This window comes from Lates calcarifer, linkage group LG21 (genome assembly GCF_001640805.2).
Source record: "Lates calcarifer isolate ASB-BC8 linkage group LG21, TLL_Latcal_v3, whole genome shotgun sequence".
In the NCBI taxonomy this organism is placed as follows: domain Eukaryota; kingdom Metazoa; phylum Chordata; class Actinopteri; family Centropomidae; genus Lates; species Lates calcarifer.
This window is the reverse complement of record NC_066853.1, coordinates 9037469-9051809: the sequence shown is the minus strand read 5'-3', so window position 1 is coordinate 9051809 and position 14341 is coordinate 9037469. Positions and strand designations below refer to the sequence as shown.

General features: G+C 40.8%; 1 protein-coding gene across 2 annotated transcripts in view; it reads left to right on the top strand.

The window, feature by feature from the left end:
* The window catches only part of gucy1a2 (guanylate cyclase 1, soluble, alpha 2), a 45855-nt gene that overhangs the window by 17379 nt on the left and 14135 nt on the right, over positions 1–14341 (top strand). For both annotated transcript variants that reach the window (XM_051065360.1, XM_018687906.2), the window contains exons 5-7: positions 287–1197; positions 11887–12099; positions 13291–13563. In XM_051065360.1, coding sequence (XP_050921317.1) covers positions 287–1197; positions 11887–12099; positions 13291–13563 — 1397 coding nt within the window. The remainder of the gene's footprint in view (positions 1–286; positions 1198–11886; positions 12100–13290; positions 13564–14341) is intronic.

Genomic DNA, 14341 nt, shown 5'->3' with positions numbered 1-14341 from the left:
AAATCTTGGCTTAAACATATCATAGAGTAGAGGTAATGTAAGAGGAAATTGTTATACACACTTAGGGGGATGTGTGCAAGTGCGGATTTCTGCTTTTAGAAATTGTACTGAAAGACAACAAACCAAAATGCAAATGTGGAATGATTTATCACGTTACCTCGGTCATTCTATAGGTATTTATTGTGTTTGAGTAACCGTGTCTGTGACAGTGATAATTTGTGTGCATCTTCAGTAGAGTGTAATTCTGCATCGCTGACCTTGGTGTGTTGCATCCCCTCTCTCCCAGGAGTACCATTCTGTGAGCTGCGAGAGCATTTTGGAGAGGAGTTCTTTGGCCTCTGCTTTGAAGAAAATGAACGAGTGCTTCGGGCTGTGGGCAGCAACCTCCAGGACTTCTTCAATGGCTTTGACGCCATTTTGGAACACATTCGCACCTCCACGGGGCGTCGTGCCTCATCTGAGAGCCCCTCCTTCCAGTGCAAGGATCCCCATGAGGAGGAGAAAGGCAGAAGAAAATTGGACAAAGGTGGAGAGAGAGGAGAAAGAGATGGAAGAGGGAAGGTGTTGCTTCTTCATTGCTTCAACCCTGCTCCTGTCGTTGGATTGGTCATGCCGGGGTTGATCAGGGCTGTTGCCAGGCGGATCTTTCATTCAGAAGTTGAGGTGGAGGAGGTGCCACCTCTAACTCCCTTATTGCCCAATGAAGATGCGGAACACACCGATGGTGACTCTGCGACCCCGACTCCAACTGCGTCCCCCACTGCCTCACCCTCCTCATCCCCGTCCCCTCCCTCTCCTTTTCCAACCACTGTTCCCACAGTTTGCCTGTCCTTCCAAATCCAGGAGACATGCCCTCCTTCCCTCTCCTCTCTCTCAAATGCTGCTTCAGTGAGCACCAAACGGCCCCCTGCCTCACTCTCCACCAACCCCAGTGATCTGCGCATTGGCCTGGCCACGTTTTGCCGTGCCTTTCCATTCCACCTTGTCCTGGGGCCTCGCATGGAGCTACTGCAGCTTGGAGAGGGACTCAGGAGACAGGCTCGCATTGAGCCTCACCGGAGCCTCTCATTCAGGGACTGTTTTGAGATTGTCTCACCCAAGATGGAGCCTTCATTCCAGGGCATCTTGCTGAGGCTTGCATCCCCATTTACCATCCGCACCAGGCCCGATACCACACAGGCTGGCACCAAGGAGAAGGTAAAGATATCATACATGACAGATGACGTTGTTGAATCGATCCTACTTTTTACCGTACATTATAGAGGAAGTGGTTTGTGTGGTGTGCTGTTTAGGAAATCAAAAGTATTTATACTTGATCTGAATGGCCACACTCAAAGGCCTAGAGAGCAGTTGTGATATTGTTTAAAAATGGTAATAATGGTACGTTTTCAGATAGTCTCTCTAAGAAGGCATTCATAGTAATGCACTCAGTTTTACATGAGAAGTGCCACAAAGTGTTACAAATAGAAAAGTTCAAACTGTGCTTACATCCTCACCTCTGCACAGCTGACCAAGTCAGTGTGAATGACATCATCTGACATTGGAAAAATGTTGGGGGAGGGGTTGTCTGCTGGTCCCTGAACTGCTAAATCCAGTTTCAGATTTATATGAAAAGGTCACTGATGTGTTATCCTTTTTATCAATGAATCCCCTGAGGAAACCAAAACCAGTGATGAATTTAGCTTAAGGCTTAGCACCACAGAGTGCCTCTGTCACCCAAGAGTTATTAAAACATATAAAAGAGTAATATTATTACAATAGGTGGTGGAGATTTGTATTATAACTGTGCTTTTTTCATATATGATTTATGCACTCTGTGCCACGGTCAAGTACAGAACACACTGTACTGGAGAAAAAAATAAAAATAGGGACCTCTGTGCTGTTATGTTATCAAATGAGAGATTGCAGTGTTTCATTTGAAAGAGGTGAAGCGCAAGAAGGCCACAATTTGATTCAATTTCCAGTTTGTTACAAATATAACAAGAAAGAAAATCTGATGTTTTATTGCACTCTGCCTATATACCATTCCATTACATGTTGCACCACAACCACAAGCTAGTGATGTTTTTGCAGGAGTGAGGTTTGAACTCTTTCCAATTTGCCAGAAACAATTAATCATTGGAGTCATATGCTATATCCAGTTCTTTATTGATTGGGTGGTTTCTGCAGGCTGTCAGTGACAGCACCAAACATCCTGATGCTAAACAGAACTGACAGAAAGGAGATTGATCTGTCCAGCCTCAGTGCTGTGCTGTGTGTCTGTGTGTTTATATATGTGTGAGTGAGCTAGGTATGTCTTGAGTGCAAGTCACACACTCAAAAATAGGAGTATATTGAACTAAAAAAAAAAAAAGTTGTCTTCACAGGTACATAATGGGCCCCATGACAGTTTTGGTAACAGTTTTGTACAGTTTCCTAAACTATTAAGAGTTACCAAGGAAGCACACTCATTGAGGCAACTGAGTAGTACAGGGGAAAAGGCATTTGTTTGTCTTGGCTTCTGCAGAGACTCTATTGAGCACAAGTAGTGCTGTTGGTGGTGATCATGTCCCTGCCACTAGCAACTGAAAAAACAAATAAACAAACAAATTAAAATAAGATAAGATAAGAGTTTCTAAATAATTTATAATATCTGTGATTTGAAGATGCAAAATAGAGGGGGTACAGAAATTGAGAGAAGGTTACTCTGATGTTCTTGTATAGTGTAAGTGCCACTGATTCTGAGGCAGTTCATAGCCATTAGTTTAACACAATTCCTCAACAAAGGTATTAATATAAATGTAAATTGACAACAACATCCTTATGCTACACTCAAACCAATTGGAATACATACCTACACAGGCTTGATAACAAAGACAGACAAAGCATCCCATTCTCATATTTAAGAAGGTGGAATCAGCCAATGTTTGGATATTTTTAAAATGATTGAAAATATAATAAATGTCACAACTTTGCTATTTTTACAAGTTAATTATATTTTTATTATACAAGTTACATAGTCTTTGGTTGTTTATAAATAGAATTAAAAGTAGAAGTAAGTACACAACTTATGAACTTGGAGCTTTATGTCAATTATTCATATGGGCTTCTGTGTTTGGACTGCAGTGTAAAGTGTTTCAGCTTTGTGTACACAGAGCTCTAATTGGGTAATTGTGGTCTTGCTTTGGCCAAATAAACCAATCCTGGGGTTTAGTGCATTTATCTGAACAGATGGCACCAAAGCACAACTATGTAGGTTCACAGATCCTCCATACATGCAAGCAGATGCACAAAATATGACACTAGAATGCCCATATTCCACATGCCCTCAGGAGTGGCAGTAGGATTCCCCCTCTTCACAGTCAGACCTCGAGTGCCACTACAGTACGTCTCCTCTCCAGCTTTCATCTTGTCTCTATCAGTGTCTCTCATAAATTCACTATCATTCTCTCTCCCTCTGCTGCTTACCAATTTCCATTTCTTTCTCCTCACAAAGCTTTCCCGTTTCTCTTCTCACATATTCCCAGCTTTTTAATTTTCTCCCTCTCAGGCGTTCAGAATGTAAATTAATTTAAAAAGCTGTCAAAAATGGAAAAGCAACAACAGCTGCTCATAAAATGCTTTTTCTTTAATGAGTCTTTCCCTGTCTTCTGTTTCTCCTGTTACATTTTATTGTAGTAGCACAGATCGGATCACTCACAAATATGTATTCTGCTGTAGCTGCTTGTGAGCTTTGCCAGGTTATGGTGGGACAGTATCTTAGTTTAATATTTTAATATTGTGGAGGATCAGATGAAATACAGTTGTAATTCTAGTGTGATCCTTTTGCATCTTTTTGCAAGTACTTAAAAAAATACTGAACACATTATAGATAGCTGTTTCTTCACTTATACAAACTGCATGTGCTCATGGTTGTCAACACTAAAGAACCATAGCGCTTTTGTAAAAAATAACATTTGAGTTTTAGCTTTTTTAGATGCCAGATGAGTGGGTTTGCCAGTGTTTGTGAATTACTGACAAGAAGTTCAGTCACAGGGCTGTATTTTAGCTCAGGGTTAGCTGAGGTTTGTGTGTTCTGTGTCTGTACTGTGGCCTCATCTGTCTCTCTCATCTGTCCCATCCACTGCCCACGGGTCGAAAAGGTACTTCAGCACATTCATGTTGGTTTCACTGAGTCAGTGCCTTTTCTCTTCCCTTTTGTGTGTGTCACCGGTGATCAGACCTGGCATCGCTGAAGTTTAAGTCAGACGCTGCCTCCTAGCTCCAAACACCATCAACTAGGCACTTGAAAGATTTGTGTTGCAGTGCACATTTGTGGAGCAGGGTGGGCGGACATTGTTATTTCTTTATTTTTGCCATATGAATCTTGTGTCACCTGGGCAGAGAAGCAGAAAAAGGAGAGAGAGAAAGATAAGGACGGCCTGACATTTTCACTAGAAAGGGCAGCGAGAGAAGGCGACAGGCCAAGGTAAAGAGGCCACACTCCCCTGTGTTGCGCTGTGTGTGTGTTTATCTGAGGGGCCTGTTATGGATTTTTAGTTTGACTTCTTTACTGTCTTCGCCTAGGGACATAGGCTGCACTAGAGACATCCAGAGACTTACTAAAAAGGTCAAATGGCTTCTGTCTCTGTCTCTCTGCTTAGTGTGAGCACTGTGGTCTGTGGTCAGCACATAGGGGAGTATACACAGGGTGCACTGTCAAAAGCCCCTCACCACTGCATCATCTCATTCATTGTGTTCATTGTGTCCCTCACTCTGCTTTTTCTTTTTGCAGTTTCCTATGTCCCTCACATGAATCCTCCTTTCCTAGTCTTGCTGTCACTGTCAGATCTCTACTGACCTGGTAGAAGTCAATTATTGGCTTTTTGAAGAGTTGTACTGTTTTTTATTGCTTGGCAGCTGTAATACATGAGGTATGCGGAATTTAGCTTGATGTGTAACAGGAAAACCACAAATATTGATGCTGTTTTTTTGGGTCAAGCCATGGATCTAGATTTACTTGGCGGCTGATATTTTCTTTCTCTTAAAAATAAAAGGGTGAAGAAGGCAGAAAATCCATGAATCACAACACCTGCCTCCACAGTAGTGATGCTATTGCTGTAAATATCCAAAAGTTCCCAGACTCTCTGGGTCAAAGAGTCATAATTCTGGTTAGGATGAGTCACTGCTTTTTTTTTTTTTATGGTCCCAAATGTCTAAATCTAAGTGAGCATTATGTGTGGAGTGTGAGATGTTAGAACAAATATGTAGCAAGAGCTGGAGCCTAAACCAGCAGTTATTTTATCTTCAGCTGATTTTCAGCAGTTGTGGCATGTTTTGAGTTTTCATATACAAATCCTGCCTCTGATATTTGTATCCCATGTAGTAGGCTAGTTAAAAATAGAAATTCAGGACAAGGAGGATCGTGAAAGCCAACACGTACTTGCTTTAGGAACCATCAGGATGCTCAAATCTGCAATGTCACACTTGATATTTAACCAATGGTACTATATTGGGTTCGTGGGGGTTTCTCAATGAGGTTTGTTTGTGTGTCCATGTGTGCACCTGCATGTCTGAGTACAAAGAGAATCTTGACATTAGCACCACCTTTGATCTGTTTCTAGATAAATCACTGCCATGATGGTTTGTTTGTTCAGTGGAGAGTGCTTTGAAAATCACTGCCCTCTCTGCCTCTGTCTACTCTTGATACATCTACAAAACAGGGTGAATAAAAGTACAAGGGAGAAGGAAAAAGAGGCGTAGAGACAAGGAGAAAACACCACAAGTAATGAACATGATAAAAGATATTTTTAGTCTTATTGTTGAAACAAAGATAAAGAGAAAAGAAATATGATTGTTGGCTTCATACTTTTCATTTTGAATCTAATCTCTCAGGCATATCACTACAGTTGGATCAAAAAGTGATGATGAAAAATGAAATACATAGCTTTCTACCATCTCACAGAAGTCCACTTGAGTTATGCCTACTTTAACAGTGGGCATTTGGCCAACAGTGGTACATTTATAGTGATGCTGATCAATGTGCACTGACAAGCTGAGCATGAGATGTCCTAAAAAGGTCTATATCCATGGTCTGTTTCTTACTGATGTGATTATTGATCAGATACAGATCTGTTTTGATACAGTACTTGGGAATGATGCATGTCATTTCTCCATTCTGGCTTTTCAAAATGAATCTGCAAGTGTTGTACTGCAATATGTGTTTAGGCTATTAAAGGAACAGTGTGTAATTTCCTTATGGCTGTATCACCAACATTAGCCTTAACAGCTGTTTACCTACCAGTATAGAAAACACATTGCGAGTTCAACATCAAACTTCATTCCTTCACTTGCTAAGAGCTGTCTCCAGAGGTGGAAAGCAACGGCAGTGTTTTGCTTCCAGTTCTATCACTTTTTTTTATTCTACTGCAGTTAGCATACTAACCAGCTAGCACCGATGCGTTTATTCCCTCTTATCAGTTTCCAATAGTGACTCGCTGTAGTGTCCAGACTGCTCTGAAAAAGTAACACTGCTCAGAGGGAGTATTCATGGATTCTCTGCCTTATTCACCCTTTTATTTTTAAGAGAAAGTATCCAAGTATTGTACCGTAAATGCTAAGATGGCAGAAGCTCTTGGCATGCAATCAACACTATCACCTGCTCAGGGAACCATGTTTGGCAGCAGAGAAAATTCACAAATAGCCCCTTTAAGATGCTTGTAGTCTGACACTTGGCCTGACCACCTCACTACCCTGCCTGCTTGATTTACTGTCAGCTTTGCTGTGCATGGGTCTCATGTTTTCACATTTAGGCAGCAAAATAATTTGAAAAAGATTTATGATGGTAGATCTTGACCTAAATTTTGAAAGCCTTATTTTCTTTATTTTGTTGCAGCAGTTTCTTCATTGTAATCATTAAAGGAACTTAGGAATCATCAAATGGTATGACCAGTGTTCAAGTGTTTTGCGGGTGACTCAAACAGTCCTATCAACAGATTACCTGCACCCAGTTGCATTTAAACATTGTCAGGTCTTGTTTTTCATTGCTTGTGTAGATCCTGAAATATGACACTGTGTGCTTATTTCACAAAGACTCATACAACCTCTGATTCAAGTATGAAATGAATTCATCTTACAGATGTGATTTTTTTTACCTCAGCACTTTTTTGCTTCTGCTGACTCTTTCACCTGAAACAGCAAGGTACAAAGAAACACTATGCTCTTGTACATTATACCCTATAGCGTTTGTTTTTGTTACATTGTGTTTATCTACGCTATACTGTGTGTATGAGTTTGTGCATTTGGGGTTGTGTACGTGTTTTGCTGTGAGAGTGGAATGTACTGTAAGAATACTGCACAATATAGCCAGGGTCTGACAAGGTAAGAACATTTCAGCATTTTGTGAGTGTGTATGTGTGTGTGTGTGTGTGTGTGTGTGAGAGAGAGAGAGAGAGAGAGAGAGAGAGAGAGAGAGGCTGACTCATTGACTCTTTGCTGCTTGGTGCTTGTTCATGCAAATGAGAGTCTGTTGACATGCCAGAGTCTGCTCACAAAAGACAATCCATTAGCTGTCCGTTCCACCTCCCGCTAACCTCCTCACTATCTCCCTCTCTTGTACTTATTTTCCATTTTTCAAGTCTCCTTCTCCTTGTGTTTCTCTCTCTTGTCTCCCTCTCTCCTTGCTCCCCTCCTCTTTTCTGCCTATGGTCTTTTCAGCTGTTTTTTCCTCCTCTCTCCTCCCTTTTGTCCTTTTTATCTGCCGTCCGCTCCCTGTTGCCTGTGGCGGTTGTAACCTGGATCTGTACATATCAATAATCTGGAATATGTGCAATGTGTCCTTATGATTATAAAGCAGGACACACTTGTTCATTATAACACAAACCTCAAGCATTCATAAACACTAAATACACAAATATGCACAGAGAGTGACTAATAGGGCTCATATGGGAGAAAAAAACTTCTCAAGGGCACAAAGCTTCAGGAGAGCAATCAATAATACTTACAGTAGGTTTCCTAATACAAATTTGCTCCCATTTAATTTGATGAAGGAAAAAAAAAACAGTTTGACCTTGAAAGCTTAACGAATCAAAGAACAATTTGTTCCCTGCTGACCTGTCAAGGTTTGGAAAACTTACTGATGCTGAATCAGATACATTGTTTTGGTTTGATACAGTATTTGTGTGAGCATATTTTTAATTTGATTTAAAACCTTAATAATGACGAGTTTAAATGCACATTTGATGATATGTGCAATTTATGAAACTGTGGATGTTTTTAACCACAACATCAAGGACAGAACGGATATTATGGTTTTCCATAATATCAAGCTCTCTGTACAAGTGTCCTGATATATAGCCTACTATACACTAAAACAAGCAGCTTATCCATGAAGATTTCTCATAGCTGCAGGTGCAGGACTACTTTGAAAAAATGTTATCTTCTTGTGGTGACAATGCAGTTACCTTGAACAAGTGCTCAGTGTAACTGTGATACAAACTGCTACAAAGAATAATCACTACTATATACATGACTAGGATACATACTGACCTCTATTTACTGTTTTTATCTGCTTTTATTAAAAAAATACATTTTATGTGGCCTCTCAACATTCTGTTTCACTTCAGTTTAGTGTTCTTATTGCATTATTTTTTCCTTCTGAATGCTTTTGTTTTTACTGTCTCATCAGACTTTCATCACTTCTAGTCAACAGTGCTACTATTTCTAATCATTTTTCCCCTTTCTCTTCCCTTTTTCATTCAGTCTTCGTACCTCACGTCCTCTGTCTCCCATCTCAATGTGCTGCTTTCTTTTTCCAAACCACAGTGTTCCTTTTGCCCTTCCTTCCTCCTTCCTTCACTCACCTCCTCTTTCTCTGCACTGTGATGACAGAGATGCAGGCAGAAGGAGAAGAGAGTGCTGAGTTAAACAGAGACGCACAACTAGGCCAACACAACTGCCTGCAGGGATGTGTGTGTGTGCGCGTCCATGTATGTTTGTTATCTGTGCATCTGTGTGTGTGTGTGTGTATATATATGCGTATGTGTGTGTGTGTGTGACTTTGTGGCAGAGTAAGACAGAAAATGAGAGTGACAGAGAAACCGAGACAGACACAGAGAGTAAGGTGGTGGTATAATTATACCTACTGTACATGATCAAAAAAGCCACAACAACAGCTGGTAGAAAATTTCAGCGTTCATTTTGTAATGGTAAAGCAGTGAAATGCCAACAAAACAGCGCAAACATCAAGAGGAGGTGACTAAGTCTGGACTTCATAGTGTACTGACCTTTGTTTTACCTTGAGTATAAAGTTGACCTGATCAGACATAGCTCCAGCCTGTGCTTGTTAAGTAAATATGCACCTACAGTAACAATTTTTCACGTGAATGGCAAGCTACAAGCCCTTGCTGCACTATTTTTTATTGCTGGTCATACTACTACTATACTATACTATAGCAGATTGATTTGTAAAACTGTAGCAGCCTTAATCCACAACATGTCATCCTTCTCATATTGAGATGCAAACCATTTTCTACATCTACATGTCAGCTGTCTCAAAGCATAAAACACAAAAATTGTCCTTTTTTTTGGCCAGTCTTCCACTGTAGTTGATTTGAGGGATAACTGTCATCATTCTTATCATAAATAATAACAGTATACACACCAAGATGAGAGATAAATAGAAGTGGTGTTACAAAGTTATACATTGAAACTGAGGCCATATCTTGCCCTGTTGGACTTTACTGAAGCAATGTTGCTGTGTTCCCAGATCTGAGCAATTACTTTGGCTCCACTGTTATCATAAACGATGGCTAAAACTACAAAGAAATGACACCATGTAAGGGATCTGTTTGATTAAAGAATAAACACCTCTAATACTTTGTTTACTGAGTTCATAGACATATGAAAGAGACAGAAATAGACATATAAAGGTATTTAAAGACAAAGCAGGGACAGACAAGAGGGGGAACAGTACATTTGTACAAGCAGCATTAGAGTAGGTTATTCATTTTACATCTGGCTTCCCTGATTTTAGTCTCCATGGAGATGGTTGATAGTAACCTCATGTTCTCCCACTGCTGACATGTGTGTACGTGTATATATATATATATATATATGTGTATATATACATGTGTATGTATATATGGATATATAAACTGTACGTATTTATATGCGTGTTTGTGTGTGTGTTTGTATACAGCATGTGAATGACTGTCTGTCAACCAGTAGTTTGTACTAACTGAATCACATCAAGTTGTGTTTCAGGGGATGGGTGTGTTTTGAATGCGGACCCTGTGGGTTGTAGGCTGCATATGTGCATATATGTTTGCATGTGTGTTTATATATATGTGTGTCAGTGTTTCTGAGGAACAGACAGTCAGACGCAGTATGTGTGTCTCCCTGTTGGATGTGTTCTGTGTTTTTTATATGTAGGGAAACACTGTGTGTGTGTGTGTGTGTGTGTGTGTGTGTGTGTGGTGTGTGTGTGTGTGTGTGTGTGTGTGGATGTAGACTGTATGCATTATGCAGACCAAGGAGAGCCTTGTGCTATAAATAAAACAGGGCTGCAGTGTGCTCACTGGCGGAATAATCTATCTGACACTATGGAGAAAATGAGAGAGAGAAGGAATGGGGGAGACAGAAAGAAGAGCTTGGGGGTGGGGGTGGGTGGAGGAGACAGGCAGGAGTGTAACACAGGTGAAGATGGAGAGTGAAGGGAAAAGAAAAACTAATGAATAGGTAGGAATGGGAGCAAGGATTGAGCAGGAGAGAGAGAAATTGTGCTGAGGGAGAAGGCTAATCCATTGGGCTTCAAGCAGAGGTAGTTAGCACTGTGAAACAGCTAAGAGTCATATTTGAAAAGGCAGTAATGTCTTTCCCCAACATCTCCTTGGGTAATCTGCCACCCATGCCCGTTTCAATCTCTCTCTTCTATATCTGCAAGGAATAAGATGTAGTCTGTTTTTTTTGTGCTTCTCACACGTGCTAACCTGGTTGTGCACATACTTGTCATCATGTGTAAGTGTTTGTGAGCAAAATGTCAAGAAGCTAATAAAACCAATTCTTATTCATATTTTGCAGACACTGTTGGAATAGTGCTTCAGTCGTTTATAGATCTGCTGTCTTGTTAAAAATACCACAACTTCTGAGAGGAACAGCTGTTCCTGTAACTTAACTGACAGGTTTGCTTATTCATTTGTCTTATACCCACTCAAATGTGTAATCTTCAAGGGCATTACATATGTATATGAACAAAGTCCAGTATTTGTTGTTCAAGGACATTTGGATGGACAGTGTGAGTCAAACCAGTGACATTATGATGATGACGGGATTGCCTCCGTAATATCTAGGTCACCAGTTTACCCAGTTTTTCAGGCTCTGTCCATACAAGTCAGAATGCATTATATATTAGACCATGCATTTCTAAATGAAATCCAACTCTATCACAGTAATCTGCTGTTGCTGTATTATATATGTGTGCATGTAGATTACATGTATACACATGGATAAGTGTGTGTGTGTGTGTGTATGTATGTGTGTGTGTGTGTGTGTGCGTGCGTGCGTGTGTGTGTGTGTGTGTGTAGGTATTAGTATGTCTACGTGTGCAGGGATGTAAGCACAGAAAGGCATATTTGTATTCATTATGTTGGTCATTTATATTCTTGTAGAATACAAATTGTATGGGGTAGAATTGGTGTCACGTATGATCTCAGGCCTGCTGAGATCATCCATTATATACATACATATTTTATTATGGTAGTATGAAGATGACCAGGTGCTGGTTAGAGAAAACAGCCATACCAATGAGAGCCTAATAATGAACAAAAACTACCCTCTATCTACCCTCTCCTCTACTTCACTGTATTTCTGCAATCTGCATGTGATCAAAAGGCATGACTTTCTTTCCCATTTCTTTGCTGTCCCTGTCAGGTCATGGAACTGAAGGGTCAGATGATCCATGTGCCCGAGTCCTGCTCCTTGATGTTTCTGGGCTCTCCACGTGTTGATAAGTTGGAGGAGCTGATGGGCAGGGGCCTCCACCTGTCAGATATCCCCATCCATGATGCTACGCGGGACGTTATCCTGGTGGGGGAGCAGGCTAAGGCCCAGGACGGGCTGAAGAAGAGGATGGACAAACTTAAGGTAGAATGGTTGCTTGTTAATAATTGGTCTACTTGTACTTACAGAGCAGACAACTTCAGTTTATTGGATCAGTTTGAAAAAAATGGGCTCATCAGTAGCCAGTTAGGGGTTTTTGTGTCATTGTAATTTTAAATTTAATTTTGATTTTTTTTTTTTAAATAATAATATATTTTTTTTAATTCTTAATTTAAAAAAATAATATTTTTAAAATTTTTTTTTTTTTTTGGAACTGGTTGACCAACATGGATAAATTTACAATAAGGTAATCACATAATACAAGAACTGTTTTACAAATAGGCACTAAATTGTGTCTCCGCACAAGTAGTGGTGAAATGATTTGTTGTTAGGTTTAGAGGATCGAATTACCACTAAACTTTACCAGTGCCTAACAGGCCACAGCATATACTGGCCAAAATACTCAGAGGATGAAGGTTAACAGTCATTGACCATCACAGTCTCCTCAAAAAGAGTTACACTATCAGCAACACGCCAGACTTCTTTCCTCTTTGTCTCTGGAGCCTGCCCTCTGACTAGCTCTTATTACATAACATCCACTGTCTTGACTATTGGCAACCAATCGAAATGACAAATCATGTGTAACCATGACAGCTGAAATAGTGAAAATACACAAAATTATTCAGTGTGTTTTGTAGGTCTTTATTTTAGTTTTCCATCATTTGCGAGACTCCTCACTTATGTTAAATCCAATGCATCAGCTGTTGCGACTGGTTAACTCTCAGTGTTGCCTGTTCAAATCCATTCTGGCTGGAAGAACATCGCTCCTGGGACTTGCTCTTATAATTGGCTTTCAAAGTACCCTTGAGCAAGTCAGTGAGTCTTGACCCAATCCTATGCATCTGCTCATTACATCACTCCCTCACTGCAACTACTCCCCCAGGCCACTGTTAAAAATAGCTATATCTTAGTCGACATGCCTGCTAGAACAATGGTATAGCACTGCATCAGACAGACTTGGCATGGAGAAGCTCGCCCACAGACACAAATAAGCATATGCAGATACACTCAATCGAAAATAAATCAAACTAATACACAAACACATTTACACACACCAGCAGTTTTAATTTTGTGCAGTGCTCCTACATCTCAGCATCGTTGTCGTCAGTGCCTTCATCAAAGCGAAGCCCGCAGAACAAAACCTCTTAATCTCCTTCTCCTCTCTCCTTCTCCCAGGCCACGTTAGAACGCACTCACCAGGCGCTGGAGGAGGAAAAAAGGAGAACTGTGGATCTCCTTTACTCCATATTTCCAGGTGATGTGGCACAGAAACTGTGGCAGGGTCAGCCAGTGCCCGCTCGCAAATTCGATGATGTCACCATGCTGTTCTCGGACATCGTGGGTTTTACTGCTGTGTGTGCCCAGTGCACACCCATGCAGGTCATCTCCATGCTGAATGAGCTTTACACACGCTTCGACTACCAGTGTGGCATTCTGGATGTTTATAAGGTCAGTAGACAGAAAGATGCACGCATCTGCTTTATGTGAATGTGGTAGTACCTGTTGATACGGCAAGGGTTTTGACTATGAAACAATGGGAATCAGTTAGGAAGGCAAGGCCAGAGGCCTGGGATTGCTTCTAATGGCTTTATTGGTTTATGTGCACACCTGTGCAGAATGAGGTCATCCTCGAAGACCAACAGGAAATGACAGTTTCCCAGAAAGGTAGAGCCCTCATTTCTTGGGGTCTTTAAAGTGTTTGCACTTGAGTTAGATCAGCCAGAACTTAAGGGTGTGTCATTATCTGTGTGTATCTGGATATACTTGTGTGTGTTTGTGTGCGTGCACTACTCTTTGTGTGTCTGCTTGTGTTGTGGAAAAAGTAACTGATTAATGGCCAGTCTGTGGAAGCTTAACAAAGATGTGTCAATATTGTCCATCTGACAGTGTGGCTTTGGGCCTAGTTACAGTCACCACTGTAGTCTGCTGTCTTTCCCTCTCTTCATCCTTAACCTCTTTCCACATTTGCTTCTCTCTGTCGTCACCTTTGACATCATCTCTCCTCTCTATCTCATTACCTCCGTCCCGGTGACAACAACATGTCCTCGCCACTTTCCCATAAAAACACACTTTTCCTCTGTGGTGTCTCTCTGCAATGTATCAGATGCCTGGAGAAAAGAAAGAGGTGATAAGGAGAGAGAGGAAGGCAGACAGATTGAATGTATGTAAGAGGGTTTAGGTGTAGAGCGGAGGAAGAGTGAGTGTGTGTGTAAAAAAGAAAGCAGGA